Raw genomic sequence first — 21,536 nt, 5'->3', positions numbered from 1 at the left:
GACAAACAAGAAAAAGAATTGAAAAGAAAACAAATAGAATAGGAAGAAATAAATCTTCAACATATAATAACTCCTTTTAACCTAGAATGGACCAGACAGAAATCATGGGTCCATGAAATAGCAAAAAAAGAAAAAAAGCAAGATTTTTTTAATAGAAGAAAGTGTAAGATAACAGATAAATTACCTGAAAAAACAATTCAGGGAGAGATAATTAAGAATCAATGGTCTATTAAGAAACCATGATTTAAAAAAAAAAAAAAGACTATATGCTATTTTTCAGAAAAGTTAAAAGTGAAAACTGCCTGGATTCGTTAGAACCAGATTACAAAGATAATATGGAAAGTACCTACTGATTATCTCAATAAAATCTTAAAGAAAAAGTCTCAAGATATCATAAGGAAAACTTAAGAGCTCCTATATCAAAGAAAAATACTATGAGAATCCAGAAAGAAATCGGTCAAATATATAAAAATAATGTTTTAAAGATTTATAAGACCTGGAAGTTCCTACTAAAATAGATTTTCAAATATAATATTCTGAAAGACAAAAGATAAACTTATATATAAGCAGTAAAAAGTTACCCTGAAGAGTTTTGTGTTCCATTCTCTAATAAGGACAACAAGGAGTAGAGGATGTTCAAACATTCCTTCTGAAATGATCAGTTATGTTAGAATTCTGAAACAAAAGAGAAATCTAGCAAGAAATGACAAAAGATTTGAGTAGAATCTTGGGTAGTACAAACTAAAGCAGAGTAAAGTGAATCAGGAGAACAATTTATACAAAAGCAACAATATTTTAAAAATGTAACATAAAGGATACAATTTTGAAAGATTTAAGAACTACAGTTATAATGATTAACCATGTCTCCTGATAACTATAATAGCGTATGTTTTCTAACCTAACACAGAGGTAATAGAAATCAGATTACAGAAAGAAACAGCTTTTTGGACAGGGCCATTGTGTGAATTCATTTAATTGTGTTCTTTGTTGTATCAGGTATTTTATGTGTATATGGAATGGGCTTTCTTTTATGTTTAAGTGCAAAAAGAAAGATTATATTTGCATTTTCTCTTGATGAGTGAACCCTTATCTTTTTTTGATCCCACCTGACTATTTTACCTCATATTGAATATGGAAATATAGTATGTAAATCTGTAATTATGTAACTAAACTCTTATCTAGGATTAAAGGCATGTGCCCATTAAGTTTGCAGATTATGCAAAGATTAGCTAATATATATGTATGTATATATATATATATATATATATATATATATATATATATATATATATATATATATATATATATATATATATATATATATATATATATATATATATATATATATAATCTGAAAGTAAGAATATAAAAAGATCTCGAGGAAAAAGAACCTTGAACTTAGTAGGGGCAAATAAAGAGATTTGTATGCTGAGATTAACGAAAAACTTCCTGTATAAGATAGGACTTTGAAAAAAATCTAGAGGTCTTAGTGAATGGAACTACATTGAAATCAGGAGATAATGTTGTTCAATCATTTTAGTTGTGTCTGACTTTTTGTGACTCCATTTGGGGTTTTCTTGGCAAAGATACTTGACTGGTTTGCCATTTCCAATGTCATTTTACAGATGAGGATACCCAAAACAAATAATGTTAAGTGACTTGCTCAGGATCACACAGTGAGTAAATGTCTGAGGCCAGATTTTAATTCAGGTTTTCCTGATTCCAGGCCTGGTATTTTATTCACTGCACTTCCTGTTGCCCAGTGAGGTAACAGTTTTATTGTCTGCTGTATGGGTCAGATCACAATTGATGTATTTTGTTCACTCCTGAATGTTATATTTTAGAAAGGACATTGATGAAATATAGAGTATCCATAAGAGGGAAACTCAAATATTGAAGGCCTTTGAGTCCATGTCAAAAGATTTTTTTGAAATTTAAAAGAATCTTGATCTTGCAGAAGAAAAGACTCAGAGAATAGATGGTAGATGAATTCAGGAATTTGAAGGGTTATCATGTGTAATCCTGATTAAACTTGTTCTTTTTGGCCTTAGAAGCAGAACAGTATAGGAACACTATGGGGATCTGGGAAGAGGCATATTTAATCCTAATGTCAGGAGAAAATTCTTAATAATTGGTGCTGTCCAGAAGTGGGATGGTTGCTTTGGGAAAAATTAGTGTTCCCCTATATTCGAGAAGACCACTTTTTGGGGATGTTATAGAGGTAATTCTTTGGGGACAAGAGTATAAGTTGCATTATGTTACCAATGAGCTCCCAACATTAACTGGGACAAGTGTGTATTTTTTATTTCCATTTTGCCCTTTGGTTCTAAGAGATCTGGACAGTTTTTAATTTTCTTATAGTGTCAAGGCTTTTTTTTTTAAATGACTTTTAGATATGATGCAATAATTCTTGAATTTTTCTCGATCTAGATCGTTTTCTAGATTGTTTTGTTTTCTATGAGATATTTTACATGTTTTTCATTTCCTCCCCAATCTTTTGATCTTGTTTTGGAGAATCGGCTTTTCTTTGATCCATTCTAATTTTCAAAGAGTTTGTTAAGATTTTTAGCTCCTCTGACAAGCTATTAATTCACTTTCCATTTCTCTTTTCCATAGCCCTCAATTCTTTTCTGTTATTTCTTCTAGTCTTCTCATTTCATTTAAATATAAAATCATTTTAAGTGATTTTTTTTAAAAACAAGTTCATCTTTTTCTAGTGGATTTTTCTAGCACCTTTCTCTTTGAAACATTGTAAAGTTTTGAGATTCATTCTCTTCTTATGGATATGTCTTGAGCATCCCTTTCAACATTGCTTCTGATGTTAGGATCCTTTTAAAATTGCTTATTCTTCTAAGATATTTCCTGATGTTAGACTTGAGTTCTGTTCACTTTGGGAAGGAAATTCGTTGTCAAATTTGTGTTCCCTAGAATCTTCCAGAATGATTGCTGTTTGAGCCACCATGTCTACAAATATACTGTATTAAGTTAGAATTGCAACATTTGCTCTGATTTCCTTTACCTTTCTTTACCTAGTCTACAAAATTGAAAAGCTTTCAGGAAGCATTTGGACATATATCTCTGAGGATATCCTAGCTGAGTTCAAAGAAATATCCATCACCAGATTAGCCAACAGGTGATAATGGATATTTTTACAATTCCGAAGGGCATAGAAAAATTGAGATTTGAGTCTGAGGAGGGATTACCCATGTTGTGGAAACTGTTTCAGTTTTATAAGAGTTGAAAGATATATCATTCTATTTCTGAGCAATCTTTTCCTATGTAAATGTCCTCACAACTATAGAAATAACCATGATTATGTTAGAATTGTAAACATATGCAATAATTATTTGAATAATATACAGATTTGTTTTGTAGTCCTTTTAGAACAACAAAAAAGCCATGCCAGTCTTTTGCCCAATTAGTAAAGAAATATATGGGTTTTTTTAGGATGTGAACTAACATGGAAGAATTTAGATCACAAGACACCAAGAAATGTTGCTAAAGATGGTGGCTTCAAGGCAGCATCCAAAGAAATACGCAGAGCTGAACGAATTGCCAAAAAGCTAGCCAGGCCTGGAGTGAAAAATCCAAATCCCCCCTGGGCTGTTAGATTACATGATTGGTCTGATGAACATGAAAAAGAATTGCGAGAGATCTTTGCTCCTCTGGACCGTGGCAATGGAACTATAACTAAAGAGGACTTTGTGATTATGCTTGAGGATATGCAAACCATAGCAACCAGTGAAGAATTAGCAATTATTGCTCAGCAACATGAAAAGACCCGAGGAGCAGGTGTTAACATTAATGAATTCTTTAAAGGGACTAGATATTTGCAAAAGTCCTTTGTGCTGGGATCCTACGGACTCAAGAAAAAGAAGAAGGGAAGGGGCAAGAAAGCGAAGAAAGGCAAGTTTGTTCTTCCTCTTCCAGTTCCTTATATTCCTGACAACGTATTTCAACACCGAAAGGAGGGCGGGCCACCTTATTATATGATTGAAACTTACCAAAACGTTACAGACTGCAATAGATTTAATCGAGATCTTCCACCTAGACATCCCATTCAGGATGATTCTAACTGGTATATTGATGACCCTGGAAAAGTATACTGCGATATTAATTACATCACTAAAGCTGGAGATCTGGCATCCCTGAAAAAAGCATTTGAAGCAGGAATACCAGTAGATATGAAGGACAAATTTTATAGAACTCCATTAATGGCCGCATGTGAATGTGGAAACATAGATGCTGTGAAATTTCTTCTTGAAAGGGGGTATGTTACTTTGTTTGGTGAAGCTTTTTCTGGTCATCATTCTTCAAGAACAAAAGAAATTGTAATAAAGATTAGGATATCAATATTCCACTCTAGAATTTTACTGGTTTCCCTAAAAGCATTTTGTCTTTCTGTACTAACTCCCTGCTGGACTCCTTAGGGTAGTTGACTAAAATCATGATTACAGGTGATCTCTTCAAATCCTTTTGCTTTCTGCAAATCTAGAGAGGGACTCTCCTACAAAGCCACAGGAGAACTTAGTTCTGGATTCCTTTTGTGATCTATAGGTCATCATCTGTGGCTTACTCTCTTTACTCTCCTGTGGGAGAGTAGACTCCTACCACCTTGGTGAAAGAAGATAATGCTTGTTGTAAAGAACAATTCCCCACTCCACTCTCATCCCCAACTCAAAGTTCCATGTAGCAGTAAGGAATCCAAATGGCTAGACCATCAGATTTCTAAACTTCCCCTAACCTAATTGGTTAACGATCGGGACCACTAAATGGTTTGGGGATGTTCTTTTTAAATGGTTTGGGGTTGTTCTTTTTGGAGATGTCTTTTTTTTTTTTTAATTGAGACACTCCAGTCAATTCAAGCAAGAGGTGAATTTTTTTTCTTCCTAAAGCACACTAGTTAATTTTTTTCCAGTAAATAATAGCTTCTTTGAAAATCAAGTATAATCTATTTGCACTTGCCTTTATGAGATAATGCAGATTTGAAACTAAAATATTATGCTTGGGACTAGACATAAGAATTATTTTTACAAGTAGCAGTATGTTAAGAAAAAATAATATCCAAAATTGGATTGTCTCTATAGTGCTTTTCTCATGAACTCTGATTTACATCTATATATGTATATTTATGTAAATATTTATGTAAATATTGTGTATATATATGTACATATATATAAATGTATATATATTATATAAATGTATGTGCATATGTGTATGTAAATGTGTATATATATATATAAGCATTCATATGGGTACTATATACATGCATATCTATTAGTTTATTATATGCCTGTATATAGGCATATGCCTTTAGGTTTATATACATACAGGCATGCATACATACTTAAAGCAATTAGAGCCAGTGAGGTGAGGTAAAAATAAACACTTCAAAGTCAAAATAACTAGTTCTAGTCATGACTTGAAGACTTACTGGCTTTAAAACAAAGAACAAATCTTTTAATCTCTCTGACCCTCACTTTCTTTGAAATTGGCATAATGGGGTGATAATACTTATTTTGCTTGCTACTTGGGGTTACTATAAGGAAAGTACATCATAAATTATAAAGTATTATATAAACATGAGCTGTTGCTATTTGTCATGTAGCAACTTTGATAAAGACAAAGGCAAAGAAAAAAACAAAATTATTTTAGAAATCTTAAGTCCCATTGAAATTTATGGCAAGCTATTTTACGTAGTCATAACTTACCTAGTTTGAAGAAGTTTCATAAAAAATGATGAAATAATGTTGTTGTTCAGTCATTTGAATCATGTCTGACTCTCTGTGACCCCATTTGGGATATTCTTGGCAAAGATACTAGAGTAGCTTGCCATTTCTTTCTCCATTATAGGTAAGGGACTTAGGAAAATAGGTTAAAAGACTTGTCCAGGGTCACAGAGCTAGTAAGTGTCTAAGGCTGCATTTGAATTCATTTTTTCTCCAGGCCTAATGCTCTATATACTGTACCACCTTGAAGATGCAATACTATCTTAAAAGTTCAACTTAGATTTAACTTTAAAGAAAAGTAACTTGAAAATAATCTAGAATCATTAATTAATGCAACTTTTTTTTTTAAACAGGGCCAATGTTAATGAAACAGATAATTTCCTGTGGACTCCACTCCATCATGCATGCCATGCAGGTCAACAGGACATTGTTGAACTTCTTGTTAAGAATGGCGCCATAATAGATGCACCTTCAATCAACAATTCAACACCTTTGATGAGAGCCATTGAAAGTTGTAGACTGGACACTGTACGATACTTAATAGAATTAGGTGCTGACTTTCAGGCAAAAGATAGAAAAGGTATGTTGGAGAAGTAAATTTGGAATCAGAGTTGGGCATAGTAGCATTCAAGACAGTTAGCATTTTATTGTCATGTGACTGTACTTCTGAAACTTCTTGTCTATGGCTACAAACATAAACACATCTTATAATCTATAAGCAGTGCAGTGACTCCAGTTTCCTCCTACAGGGGAATAAAAGATTGATTTGAGTAATGGTTGTTGTTGCTCTGAGAATCCAAGGAAAAGCCATTTGGGGTATTCCACACAAATGAATATAAATCAAAAATGTAGGGCCAGTTCTGTTAAGAGTTTCTTGGAAATCACAGCCACATGATAAATTTAAAATCCTTATGTTTAGGTCCTTTATAGATGTGAGAGGAATAATAACTTCCTAATCATAGAGAGAATAAAAGAAACTTAATCTCATTTAAGAGATGAATTATTTCCTAGTTAGTGACAATCTTTGTAACCTCTCTTAAGCTCTATAAAACTATCATAGATGAGCCTGTGCAATGTTGAGTCAGCAGTGGGTTAACAGAATAGTCGCTATACACATTCAGTCACCTCCATCCCAAGCCTTTATAATAGTGGAGCAGAAATGTAGCACCATTCTTGGGAGGGAAATCAACATATGCTGGAACAGGCCCTGGATTTGGAGTCAGAAGCATCTGAAGCAAGTTTAGATTCCAGCCCTGACTAGACCTTGGGCAAATGTTTTACTTTCTCTGCCTCTCACCTGGTTTCTTCATTTGTGACATGAAGGGGATTGGACTAAAGTACTCTAAAATGATAGCCAGCTTCAACAGCCCATGATTCTTTGGAGGCAGCAACTATAGTTAAAAGATATAGAATATATGAATTATTGATATTTACAGTCTCCATTTTGAAGATACTTCATCAAAGAAAGATCAGAGACAGGTTAAAAAAGGGGAAAGGAAGGAATAGAGCTAGTCATTTTAATAATGCCAATAAAAGAGCATTTTAAATGTATCTTAATTTTAGTAAACTCAAGTAGTCATGCAGCTTAGTGGAAAAAGAACCTGAATAAAGAGGGGTGATCATTAAGGTTCTGTTCCAATTTTAAATATCCTTTGAACTACATAGGACTAATGTTTCAAAGATTTATTGGCATAACCAATATTATACCCACCATGTACATCTTTTGACTGCTGTCTTTTTTTTTTAACAGGACAGGATGCTATGGATATTGCTAAAGCCTTTGCTGACACCAGAATAATTAATTATATTCAAGAAAAGTTAGACCGTTTGCCAAAAGCAGTAGAAGCAAAAGGAAAGGGTATAAAGCCAACTCCTAAACCAAAGCTACCTCCAAAACCTGCAGCTCCAATTGAAATTCCAAAAGAAGAGGTAAGAGAAAAAAATGTCCAAGTGACATGATCCTGGAAGAATTTATAGTGCTAAAATATTTTTACGGGCAGCTAGGTGGCACAGTAGATAGAGCACCGGCCCTGAAGTCAGGAGGACCTGAATTCAAAACTGCCCTCTGATACTTAACACTTCCTAGCTGTGTGACCCTGGGCAAGTCACTTAAATATATTTATATCTATATCTATATCTATATCTATATCTATATCTATATCTATATCTATATATCTATGTATATACATATATATGTGTATATATATGTATATATGTGTGTATATGTATATATGTATATACATGTATATATGTGTATATATGTATACATGTATATACATATATATGTATACATGTATATACGTATATATAAAATATTATAAAAATTATATATGTAATGAAAAGTTATAATTGTATTAGAAATACAACAAATAAAAATATGTCTATCTTAAGAACGAAGCTTTCCTGGAAATCCTTGGGGCAAATAAAAACTGTATCCATAGCTAGATCTTTATACATAAAATGGTGGACATAATAATACTGGCATCTACCTTTCTCTTAAGATTATTTAAGAAAAAAAAAGTTTTTCAGTTTAACTGTTCAAACTTTAGCATATTTTTAAAAATCCACCTTGAATTCTAAATTCTTCAAACTAAATATCAATATGGTTCAAGGAAAAAGAAGGCATTCTTATTAAGAATCACTAAAATGATTGTATTGCTTCATTCAAGCCTATAATGGTTTAATACTTCTCTAAAATATATTGAAAATATTTCACTGAACCTGAACTCTTGGGTCAAGAGGTATATGTATCTAATACACAGAAACTCTCAATATTACATCATCATACTAAGAGTTTGGTCATTAATTAATGTCATTTTCAACCTGGAGTGATAGTGATGCTTCTTTTGGGGTGAATCATAAATCTATTGATCTGTTCATATGCTTCAACCTGGCATCAGGAGCCAAAAAATCTGAGTCAGGATTAAACAATAGGATGACTCTATTAAGATTAAATTTTATAGAAAATAAATGTAAATTCCCAGGGTTGGTTTAAGAAAACGACTTCACAAATATGAAATGGGTACATGTTCTGGATCTCACTTCATGTAAAGGAGACCTGGGATTTTAGTGAACTTAGTCAATAATATGTCAATGAGTCAATAATATGAGTCAATAATATGGTATGATAAGAAAATAACACCTAAGCAATCCTCATTAAGAGAAGCTTAGGTAGGATAGAATCATGCCATTCCTTGCTTTAGTCAAATGATATCTGGAACGCTATCATGAATCATGTCTAAAAAGTCATACTAAATTAATTAAATTAAATTAATTTAAATTTAAAACTAAATTTAATTAACTAAAATTTAATTTAATTCACAAAATCACTAAATTTTGTGAATATGACTAGCAAAGCTGAAGTGTAGAATGGTTATTAGGTAGATGAGATTACAAAAACCATCTTTTATGAGAAAGTAAAAAGAGGAGATTTTTGGAGGACTGTCAAGTGTAAAAGGAGTGGCTTTAGAGGAGCTGCAAAAAAGTCTCAGAGAGACATATTTCAGCCTAATTTAAAACATTCTTATAATTGGAAATTGGAACTTAGCATAAAATTGAGTATTAAGTGGGGAGGGGATGGTTTGTTTTTACTTGAGCCTGCCTTTGTATCCTTTTTAAGTTAAACATAATCACATAGGTATTATATGTATATAATTATGTTGAGTTTGCAAACTAAATTGTCATGTTATGAAAGTTTGTATGTTTTCCATTTTTTTTTCCTTTTTTTTTTTTTTTTTTTGGTCTTATATGAGAGAGAAGTTAAAAAAAAAAAAAAAAAGGATGTGTTTTAAGGGAGGTCTTCAAGCAAAGTCTGTATGGCCCTTGTTATAGTGTTCCCAGAAGGAAGGGAATTCTTTTTGGGGATGGCTTAGATCTGATGGCTAATGATGCTTCTATCTGAGATGTTGTGCTTCGGTGATAATTTGATGGCATGCTTGCCTTAGTAATCTAAACAACAGAATGTTTTATATTCCCTCCTTCTCCTGAAATGTTTCCAATCTACTGGGAATGGGTCAAGTTTACTATCCATCTAGTTCTCAGTTACCAAAAAGATTCATGCTAAAACCTGGAAAACCAGTGAAGAATTGAATATAGGTATTTCTGAATGTTACTGTGATTGCAAAGAAGTACAGTATCTATTTTCAACAATGAGGACTGCTAGTGTGGTAGAAAATAAGGACTTCTTTGGAAGTCCTTGCAGCCCTAGCATGAAGAGGAATGAGGGGGAATCTTGGTATGAGACAAAAACAGTTAAACTGATTGTGACAGTGATAATAATTCACTGTGATAAGTGACAGATTCATGTCATATGCTAATGTAATTTTCAGTTGATAGCAAGCCTTCCAACCAATGAGAAAGCACCTAGTCATAAAAGATTAGAGTAAGCCTTTATGAAATATGGTTGTTGCTACACTAACATAGCAACCAAGATAGCCAATTTTTTCCCAAATTGCCCAAATCTCTGAATTGGAACTATTTCAGCTTGGATTGGAATTTTTACTTATAGAATGAAATGGTAATAAGTTTATTTCTTGCTTTAGAATATAGCCACAAAAAAAAAGAAACTATAAAACATACAAAATACTTTTCTATAAGTAATAACTTCTTTGGATTAAATTTCAGGAGTCACTTCCACCAGTTTATAATATCCCACATATAAAGGAAGTAAAAGCGCCTGTTAAGGATAATGTTGTTCATCTCAATAACCTGATTACCAGTGGAGTTACAAAGAAAGTTAACATCACATTCGTACCACGGAGAGTAAGTACTTTAACAGAAGACACATATTTTATAATTTCACACTATAACTTTTCAGATGCTCTTGAAATAACATGTGAATTGATTAAATGTTATATTAAATGTTATATGTCAACATAACCCTCTGATTTAATTTCTAATCTGCTAAGATGCTTAAAGATATCACTAGCCATTTGTTTTTTAGTAGTTTTTAAAGTGTTAAGATCTACTTATCTTTTCTCTCAGATCATGTTTCTTTTTAAATTTTGATATTTAGTATACTTGCTTATATGAAGAATATAATTCAGAGGAAAGAGAAGATCCTGAATTTCTTTAGCTAACCAGTATTTAAATTGTAACCTTCAGGCTATGTAAACAGCACCTCAAAATCCTCATAGCTAACTGAATTTTCCACTTTTCTTCCAAATATTTTGATGTTGAATAAAAGATGAGCTATAATCCAATGCTAACTTCCACTAATTTGCTAAGTGCCATCAGTTAATTTCCTGATGTAAAAGCTTCCATATCTACAAATATTTTAGTTACATATATTAATAATGTTAAACAAATCAAAATTTTAAGTTACAAAGAAACTAATTTATTGTTAAAATGGAAAAGAGAGTAGAATTAGAGATAAGAACTGATATTTTACTCTTTGAAGTCTTTCTTTTTATTTCATGATGAATTCTCTTAATATTAATAATAATTTTATGCCATATATTTCTCTGTATGTTTTTAAGGTTTCTATTATAGACATTTGAAATTTTTTGTTATATACAATTAATTACTATAGTCTCTTCATACATCTTTTCTTGTTTCCCTAGTATACTTTTCATAGCTACAAGGTTTGGGACTTCTCTTAAAGTTCTTTATCCCATCTCACTCTAAGTAGGTAACCTCACTTTTGCTTTACTGAAAAGTCCAGAAATAGTATAGCAGTTAGAAGAGAAAGGAATTTAGAAAGGGAACTTTAAGTCGTAGAGATGTTCAGTGACTAAAGTGCCAGTATTTAAATGCAGGCCTGTTGATTCTAAATATAGCATTTTCTAATGGATAAAGCAGTTTCTGTATTGTGACCAATCATTCCATAAGCGTCCTCATCTGCTCTTATCTTCATTTTAACACATCTTGGTCTTCTTTCTACCTCTCTCTGAGAAAGAAATATCTTTTTTTCTTTCTTAAGCTAACCTATTGCTGTCTAATAATTTGGTTAAGGAATAATCAATCAACAGGTATGTATTAAAACATTTTATAAATTCTCTAAATTTGTGCATCTCATGTTTGAGTAACTCAATTAGACTTTGTTCATAGAGCATAGAGCCTTCTTTGATGTGGACATGACATGCTGGATGGTCCTTTGCCAGTATCTCCCATATCATGCCAAAATTCTTCAGAGAGACTTTGAATTTAGTATTCTAACAGGCAAAGATGAGAAAGAAACTGAATTACAAGCCTGGAAGAATCTATGGAAAGGCATAGAAGTGGGAGGTTTTATCATCTTATAAATTAATCTTTTCTTCTCTAGTATTTTCAATCACATTTTTTTCCAATAACATCTTATATTGTCTTTATATGTATATAGTTTTCCTCATTTGGGGGAAAAAACAAAACAAAACATTTTGGTTATCTCACCCTACAGAATTCTCATTTGATAGTACATATGATATTAGCATATGTACAATAGTTTTCTTTTTATTTATTTTTAATATAGAATTCTAAGGGGCCTTATAGCTTTTATATTTTATGAGTATAATTCCTGAACCAAATAGTCTATTTCTGTTGCTTCAATTTCATCACATATTCCTTTCCTATAACAGGTTTTTCAATTTGGTTCCTACACCAAACATTCCTCTAAAAAAGCCCTATAAACATTAACTAATGACCTCTTTTAAATTAATTCAAAGGTTTTTTCTAAATGCTCATTTTCTTAATCCCATTTTGACATTTGGCATTTTAAAAATCCTTTTCTTCTTCAAATTCTTCTTTCTTCATTTTTTCTACTCTGAAATTCCCATCTCCACTTTTACTGATTCCTTTCTCTACTTTCATTGTCTTTTAGGCCTTTTTAAGGCCAGATTTCCCTTTCTGTAATTCTTGATTCTGTATTTCTTTCCTTTGGAGCGCCTTCCTATCTCAAAACTTCAATTATCACCTATACTCAAAATCTTCAAATTTGCCTCTTAAGACTGCCATTCTCCCTGAATTCTTAATTCCCTGTTTCCCTACAGCTTATCCTGACGTTAACCTCAGTTGAGGGTCTAAATTGAATTTGTTTTCTACTCTAAATTAGTTTTCTTTCTACATTTTTATTAGCAGTTCTTTGAATCCTTTCTTTCTAAAGATATCTTTGAATTCCTTTCTCCATTTATAATAGACAATAAGCAACTCTGAGTCCTAAGATTCGGTCTTCCTCTTTAAATCTCTCTTATTTCCACTGCGGTCCCGGGTATAATATTTTACTGCTTTATATCTGAAATGTTCCAACTAGCTCATTTCCACTTAAAGTGGTGGAGAAATTATTTAGGATAAGGGAGCGCTTCCCAATGTCCATCAAATTATAGCATTGAGGCAAAAATTTCCTTCACCTGAATATATTGTTTGTATTGCCTACAACTGTGGATAATCTCTAAAATTTAGTCCTGGTACCACAAGGGAGCAGAGTTTAATGAGTTCTTTGTCTCCTCCCTTTTTTCTTTCATTTTCCATTTCTTCCATTCTTTCCATTCTAAACTTTAGATATCTGAACCAGGGACCACTTTGCTAAGAGGAGCTAGTAAGAGGGTATTTAGAAGGGGAGACAACATAGCACAGCAGTGGGAAAAAACATTGTCTGACCTTTGACTTCTCCTCCTCCTCAGACCAGCTTTTATTCCTCTATAATGCAGATAATAATACTTACTTGGTTACTTCACAATGTTGATGTGAGGATTGGATAACACAGTTGAAAAGCATTATATCAATTATCAGATATGCTATCATTATTATTATTATTATTATCCTGTTCTTGCCTTTTTTGGAAAGATGAGATAGAAACAGTCCAGGAACAAATTGTTATCCTGATATTTTGCTGATAATACCCCAATATCTTCCTCCCATGTTTGTGGACTATTGTACAGGTGGTTAAAATGTCTGCTTTTCAGAAGTGAAAATGAGAATATTAGAATGTGCCCTTATCTGCAGACTCACTGAATTCATCATTATAGTAATTCCAAGACAACTCATATTCCCATAATTTTTATTTCTTCTGTTTTAGGTCTCTATTTTAAAATTATTATTACTGTTATTAGTTTAAGTTTAGATACTTAAATTATTGATGTGCCTATAATGTCTTGTCCAAAGTAAGAACATAATACATGTTTCTTGGATGGTGCTAGAAGTGACCATTATCACAAAAGATAAAACTCAAAAATAAATAGGAGTGCTTTAATCATCCTAATTTCATTGTAACCAAAAATTATTCTAACCTCAGGGTTATTTCCTATTGGACATGTTGTAATGATTCCTTACTTTTCTTTACAGCTCTGGAGCCCTGAAGCTTCAACTGCAGAATTAGTCAAGAAAAGAGAAATGCGACGTGAGCGTTTCGGTTATGAGGTGGACTTTGAAGAGTTCATGATGCCATTTCAAAAGAATATCACTGAAAAAGCTCAAGCTCTCGAAGCCTCTATGGCTTCCTAAAATATTTCAAGTCTGTCTTTGGTAAATGCCTTACATAGCACTGATGTAAATTTAGAGGAGTTAGATGTTTCTGCAAAGATAAATCATGTCATTTTAATTTTATACTTCAGATTACAAATGAGAGCCAACATCCTTAAACACAGCCATAAATATTCTGTACCATAGAAGAACCATGTTATTTTTTCAATGAATTATTTTTAATGCTAGTTAGTTTTCATATAATTTTAATCAACAATTTTGTTTGTAAAATATACTTATCCATATAGTTTATCATTATGATAATGATGGTATTTAATCAATAAATATTTGTTATGCACCTGTTATGTGCTAGGCACTATGATAAGTGCAGGAGATATAAAAATAGTTTGTAAAATGTCTATCCTCAAGGAGTTTATAATCTAACAGATTTGATGTACAAGCAAATATATACATGGCAAGTTATACAAAGGATAAATAGGAAATAATTAACAAAAAAGAAGGTACTAGAATTAAGAGAATTTAGAGAAGGCTTCCTTTGGAAAGTGTGACATTTTGGAGGGACTTAAAAGAAGTTAAACACAAAGCATCATTGTTCAAAAGTTTTCATATTTTATGTATAAATTTAGGTATAAAAAAGCAAACAGCTTCTACAAATTAGCCCTCATGTGTTTTTCCTTTTTTAGTTCTGCCACTTGCCAACCTCAGACTAATAATATTTAATACTTATAGAGCCCTCAAGAATTTTCAAAGCTCTTTTTATATGTTATATCATTTGATTTTCATCACAATCATATTATCTCCATTTTCCAAATGAAGAAAATGAGAATAACAAAATTTAAATGACAGCTTAGTGAATGTCTGTCTTGGTATTTGAACTATGGTTCTCCTGACTTCCATCTAGCTGTCCTAGAGAAATCTTTTTTTTTCTTTTTTTTTTTTTTTTTGGCTTTCTATCATATTAAGTGCTCATTTTCTGCCATCCTCTGCTCCAGAAAAAAAGGGACTAGTTCAAATTCTAGAACTATCAGGTCAAGGAAAAAATACTGAAAGCACCTAGAAAAAAAGCAATTCTAATCTAAAGGAGCCACAGTCAGGATTTCACAGGAATTAGCAGCTTCTTACATTAAAGGATTGGAGGACTTTGATTTTGATATTCCAGAAAGCAAAAGAACTTGGATTACAGGCAAGAACCAACTGCCTAGCAAAATTGAGCAGAATCTTTCAAAAGAAAAGATGGGAATTTAATGATATGGGGGACTTTCAAACTTTTCTGATGAAAAGACCAGAGTTAAACAGAAAGTCTGGTCTTCAAATACAAGACTCAAGGGAAAAAGGTAAACAGAAAAGAAAAAACCTCATAATATTTAATAAGATCAAACTGTTTGAATTCCCTACATGTTTGAATTCAAGGGAAGATGATATTTGTAACTCTTGACTGTATTTCTATTAGGACAATTGAAAGAGTATACTTAGATAAAAGATATAGGTATAAATTGACTTTGTGATGATAAAAATAATTAAGTGAAGAAAAGGTTGTACTGGGGAATAGAGGAAAGGAGGATGTAGAATGGGGTAAAATATGTCACATAAAAAGACATGAAAGATCTATTACAATAGAAGAAAAGATGAGCATATTTTGAATATTACTCTCATTTGATTTAGCTCAAAGAGGGATCAACATACATTCTCGGTTGGGTAGAAAAATCTGTCTTACCCTATAGGAAAGTAGGAGGGGATAAGGGAAATAAAAGTGGAACCTGATGATAGAAGGGGGGCAAACAGGGGAAGGTAGTGGTCAGAAGCAAAACATTAATGAGGAGAGGGACATGGTGAAAGGAAGGAAAAAGTATATAAGGGTAGAAAATAGGATGGAGGGAAATATAAACTTAGTAATAACTGTCATTGCATAGAATGAATTGTTCCATAAAACAATAGTGAAGAACAGAGTGGATTAAAAAATTGAATCCTACATTGTGTTGTAGAAATGCATCTGCAGCAAAGAGATATACACAGAGTAAAGTTAAAACATTGGAGGCTGGAGCAGTGTGTGTGTGTGTGTGTGTGTGTGTGTGTCTGTATACACACACACATATACATATATATAATGTTTCAGCTAAAGTTTAAAAAAAGTGCAAGAGTAGCTCTCCTGATCTTCAGACAAATCAAAAGCAAAAATAGATCTAATGAAAAGATAAAAGAAAACTGATATAAACATATATGCACCAAGTAGTATGGCATCTAAATTCTTCTAGGATAGGTTTACTGAGTCACAGGAAGAAATAGCAAAATTATATTAGTGGAGGATCTCAGCCTCCCTCTCCTCCTCTCAGAACTAGAATAGAGCTAAGCACAAAATAAAAAAAAGAAAAAACATTAAGGAGATGAATAGAATTTTAGAAAAGTTAGATACAGAGCTCTGGAGAACACTAAATAGGGATAGAAAGGAATATATGTATTTCTCAACAGTACATGGCACCACTACACAAAAATTGGTCACTTATGGGCATAAAAACCTCATAATGAAATGCATGAAGACACATTAAAAATTCATCATTTTCAGATAAATAAAAATTACATACATAAAGTGAAGATAATTTAAAAAATAATTAGGAACTAATCTATTTCCAAAGAATGAGTCAAACAACAAATCATAGGAACAATCAATATTTCATCAAAGAGAATCACAATAATGAGACAATATTCAAAATTTGTGCAATGTAACCAAAGCAATACTTTGGGGAAATTTTATATCTCTAAATGCTTACATGAATAAAACAGAGAAAGATGAAATAGATAACCTCAAGGATTCCAACTTCTGGGATAAAATGGTTATCAATCTCTCTTTAACTAAAACTGCTGGGAAAACTGGAAAATAGTATGACAAAAAATAGACATAGACCAACATCTCATATCATATGCCAGGATATCAAAATAGGTATATCATGTAGACTAAAAGATGTAAAGTTCTGATCGTCTCTCAGTTGTAAATCTTTTCTGGGAGGAGGTTTCTTTTCTGTATAATCTTTTCCTCTATGAGCAGGTTTCTTGGGAAGCTTCTGGAGCCTCCAGCCAGCCTCTTCTTCTTCCTGAATCCTGGCTCTGAATCTCCTCCAGCTCTTGTCCTTCCCCAGTCCAGACTGCTCTCCAGGCTCAATGTTGCCTCTTTTTATCCTCCCAGAGAATGGGCGTGGGATAATGCAAGGGCTTCTGGGAAGAAGTACTCCGACCAATGAGCTTGCTCCTCCTAGAATTCCTAAGGTGTAAACTCCCTTTAAAGGCCCGAACCAAAGGTCTGAGCCAGAGAACTGTCAAGTCAACCTGAATTCTCACCTTGTCACTGTCCAGAAAACCTGAGTTCTCACCTGGTAATCCTAACAAAAAGATAATGCAGTAAACAAATTTATAGCACAAGGAATAATTTACCTTTCAGATCTATGGAGAAGGAAAAATTTATGAGCAAATGAGAGATCAAGAATGTTATGAAATGCAAGATATGCATCATTTTGATGTTATTTATTTATTTACACAAGAAATCTAGCACAACCAAGATTAGAAGAAAAGAAAAAAAATGGGAAACAATTTTTACAGCAAGTGTTTCTGATAAAACCAAGTCAAATTTATAAGAATATAATTCATTTTCCATTCCTGAATCCTCAAAGATTATGGACAGTTTTCAAATCAAGAAATTAAGGCATCAGTTGAACTAGAGCAGTCTGGCAATCATGGTGCATCAGATAAGGACACTGAAGTAAATATAAATATTATAAAATAATGAATGGGGAAAGTATATTATGCTCAAAGGCACCATAAATGTTGAAAGAGCATCAATACTTAGTACATATGAACCTAATAATATAGCATTCAAATACTTAAAATTAAGTGTTAAATTGGAGGAAAAAAATGATGATAAAACTATAATGGTGGAAAAACATTACACCTAAAACATGTAATCCAAAGATAAACAGGAAAGAAATTATGGACATAATGAGAACTTCAGGAAAATTAGAGATCTTTAATGATCACTGAAAGGATAGAAAGAAATTTACCTAATGCTCATTGTATATAGCATCTTTACAAAATCAGACTATGTACTGAGGCACATTAAATTATAAAAAAGCACAAATAGTAAAAATATTTTTTTCTAATTACAATGAAGTAAAAAAAACATAAATATGTAAAATGTAATTGGAAAGTAATATAATTTAAAAGAACTGCTATATTAAAGAACAAATTATAGAAAAATATAAAATTATATCAGAAATTGACAATAATAAAATTACATAATAAATTTTATGAGATGCAACTAAAGCACTTTTGAGGGGAACTTTGATATATCAACATTTATTTTAAACAAAAGAAGAGAAGAACAAACCAATAATAGACATTCAGTTTAAAATTAAAAATAAATTTGACCATCAACAAATCAAAAATTTCAATTAACAAAGTAAAATTCTGACAAAGGACGGTTTAAAAGCAAAAAGGCCATTTAATTGACAAAAATTAGCAGTTACTATTTTTTTAAAAAGTAAAAATATTAATTTGTAAAAAGAGAAAAACCAAATTGTTTATAGAAAAATGACAAAAAGAAAATAAAGGATATTATCAGAAGCTATTTGTCATTATATTGAATGTTCAGAAAACTAATGACTTAGAGGAAATAGATGAATATATGGAAAATACTGGGGGCAGGTAGTTAGTGTAATGGATAGAACACTGGCCCTTAAGTCAGGAGGACCTGAATTCATATTTGGCCTCCAACACTTAACACTTCCTGGCTATGTGACTCTGGGTAAGTCACTTAACCCTAACTGACTGCCTCAGCAAAAAAAAAAAAAAAAAAAAAAAAAAAAGAAAAAGAAAAGAAAAAAACTATTTAAATAATACATTATCAGAAATAGAAATTGAGCAAAGTGTAAGTGAACTCCCAAAGAGGGGGGGAGAACCTCTAGCACCAAATGAATTCCAAAAGAAATTCTATTGAACACTCAAAGAACAATTCTATAATTAATATTAACTTTTCAATAAGATCATTCCAATATATTTCTTTGATACACAAAAGTTTTGACATCTAAACCTGGGAGAGAGAGAAAAAAGAAAAATAAAATACAGATCAATCTCCCTAATGAGCATTGGCACAAAAATTTTAATTACCGCATTAGCAAGTAGATCACACCACTCTAAAAAAATATTTTGGAGTCTATCACCAAGATTCACTTAGGGTCTATATGAGTTGAACAATAAAACACTGTTGGTAGAAATATAAACATAATAATCATAGGAACCTTAATCATGGATAGATCAACAATATAATTTAAAAATTTAAAATCTAGTTAAAATCTTTCAGTTCTATTGCAGACTTCCTAAAAGAATATTTTATAGAATGAAAAAATGGCAAAATTCTTATGAAGGACCAAAATATCCAGAACTTACTGAGTAATGAATAAGAAAAAAGTAGTAAGAGAGATCTATTAGTAACATATCTTAAAGTTGGACTAACAAAGCAATAGTTACTAAAATGATTTGAAACTGGCCAAGAGAGAGGCCAATCAGAACAAATAAGATGAACACCAAAACTAAGCAAACTGTAACTGTTGTGTAGTCATTTTAATCCTGTCCAATTCCTCATGACCCTGTGGACTTCAGTCTATGAGGTTTTCTTGGGAAAAGATAATGGAATGATTTGTTATTTCCTTCTCCAGGGACAAATAGAAATTAAGTAACTGGTCCAAGGTCATACAGCTAACAAGTTTGTAGTGCTAAATTTTAACTTAGGTCTTCCTGGTTTCAAGTCCAGCATTCTATCCACTGTGCCACCTAACTGCCTCAATTAGTAATATAGTGTTTAATAAATCCAAAATACAACAATTACTAGGGAAAGGCCTCCCTAAATTTTAGACTCTTTGAGGGGACAGCATCTGGACTACCTTTTCCTTTTTGTATCCCCAGCACTTACCATAAGGCTAACGTATGTATGATAGATACTTAATATTGATTGAATAAATGATTGAGTTACAAAAATATACTGGGAAAATTAGACAAAATATACTGGGAAAATTGGACAGCATGCTCACGGAAATTGAGTTTTGAGCAGCACTTCATACCATATATCAAGATAAGTTCCAAATCAAGGCCAAGATACAAAAGTTCACATCATAAATTAATGAATAAGGAAGAAAATATCCTTCAGATATATGGATAAGGGAAGAGTTCATGACTAAATGAGTCATAGGATCTCATAACATAAAGTAAATAATTTTAACTATATAAAATTGTAAAGTTTTTATGTAAAGAAATTAAATGTGACACTATTTTCCTGATTTCCTTTTTTCATTTGTTTGACCTCATTTCAGTATTTACTGAATTCAAAGACTGTATAGAGCTCTTCCAAGACTCTGTCTTAGGTCCTCAACTCAAACTATACATACCTTTTGACCCAATTAAATTCTTCAAATAAAGATGAAAAAAATATCTATGTGTAAAAATATTTGTCAGCAAATCCAAGGACCCTAGCCTTTGGGATAAGAACTCAATGCTTGACAAAAATTGCTGGGAAAATGGAAATTAATATGGCAGAAACTAGGCATTGACCCTCACAACACCATACACCAAGATCAGGTCAAAATGGGTTCATGAGCTAGGAATAAAGAATGAGATTATAAATAAATTAGAGGAACATAGGATAGTTTACCTCTCAGACCTGTGGAAGAGGAATGAATTTATGTCCAAAGAAGAACTAGAGATCGTTATTGATCACAAAATAGAAAACTTTGATTATATCAAATTGAAAAGTTTTTGTACAAACAAAACTAATGCAGATAAGATTAGAAGGGTAACAAACTGGGAAAACATTTTTAAAGTCAAAGGTTCAGATAAAGGCCTCATTTCCAAAATATATAGAGAATTGACTCTATAAGAAATCAAGCCAATCTCCAATTGATAAATGGTCTAAGAATATGAACAGACAATTCTCAGATGAAGAAATTGAAACTGTTTCTACTCATATGAAAAGATGCTCCAAGTTATCATCAGAGAAATGCAAATTAAGACAACTCTGAGACACCACTACACACCTGTCAGATTGGCTAGAATGACAGGGAAAGGTAATGCAGAATGTTGGAGGAGATGTGGGAAAGCAGGGACACTGATACATTATTGGTGGAATTTATGCTCAAAAAGTTATCAAACTGCACATACTCTTTGACCCAGCAATGTTGCTACTGGTTTTGTATTCCAAAGAGATCTTAAAGAAGGGAAAGGGACCTGTATGTGCAAGAATGTTTGTGGCAGCCCTCTTTGTAATGGCAAGAAACTGGAAACTGAGTGGATGCCCAACAGTCGGAGAATGGTTGAATAAATTGTGGTATATGAATATTATGGAATATTATTGTTCTGTAAGAAATGACCAGCAGGATT

The 21,536-nt window shown here is 32.1% G+C and overlaps 1 protein-coding gene across 4 annotated transcripts in view; it reads left to right on the top strand.

The window, feature by feature from the left end:
• ANKEF1 (ankyrin repeat and EF-hand domain containing 1) overlaps positions 1-14,314 on the top strand; it is a 61,387-nt gene extending 47,073 nt beyond the window's left edge. For all 4 annotated transcript variants that reach the window (XM_074287861.1, XM_074287863.1, XM_074287862.1 and 1 more), the window contains 5 exons: positions 3,448-4,270; positions 6,083-6,309; positions 7,480-7,658; positions 10,353-10,490; positions 13,986-14,314. In XM_074287861.1, coding sequence (XP_074143962.1) covers positions 3,448-4,270; positions 6,083-6,309; positions 7,480-7,658; positions 10,353-10,490; positions 13,986-14,144 — 1,526 coding nt within the window. In that variant the 3' untranslated portion in view covers positions 14,145-14,314. The remainder of the gene's footprint in view (positions 1-3,447; positions 4,271-6,082; positions 6,310-7,479; positions 7,659-10,352; positions 10,491-13,985) is intronic.
• The last annotated feature ends 7,222 nt before the right edge of the window (positions 14,315-21,536 follow it).

The sequence above is a fragment of the Sminthopsis crassicaudata genome, chromosome 2 (assembly GCF_048593235.1).
Source record: "Sminthopsis crassicaudata isolate SCR6 chromosome 2, ASM4859323v1, whole genome shotgun sequence".
In the NCBI taxonomy this organism is placed as follows: domain Eukaryota; kingdom Metazoa; phylum Chordata; class Mammalia; order Dasyuromorphia; family Dasyuridae; genus Sminthopsis; species Sminthopsis crassicaudata.
The sequence above is the reverse complement of the archived record's forward strand: the minus strand, read 5'-3'. Positions and strand labels throughout refer to the sequence as shown.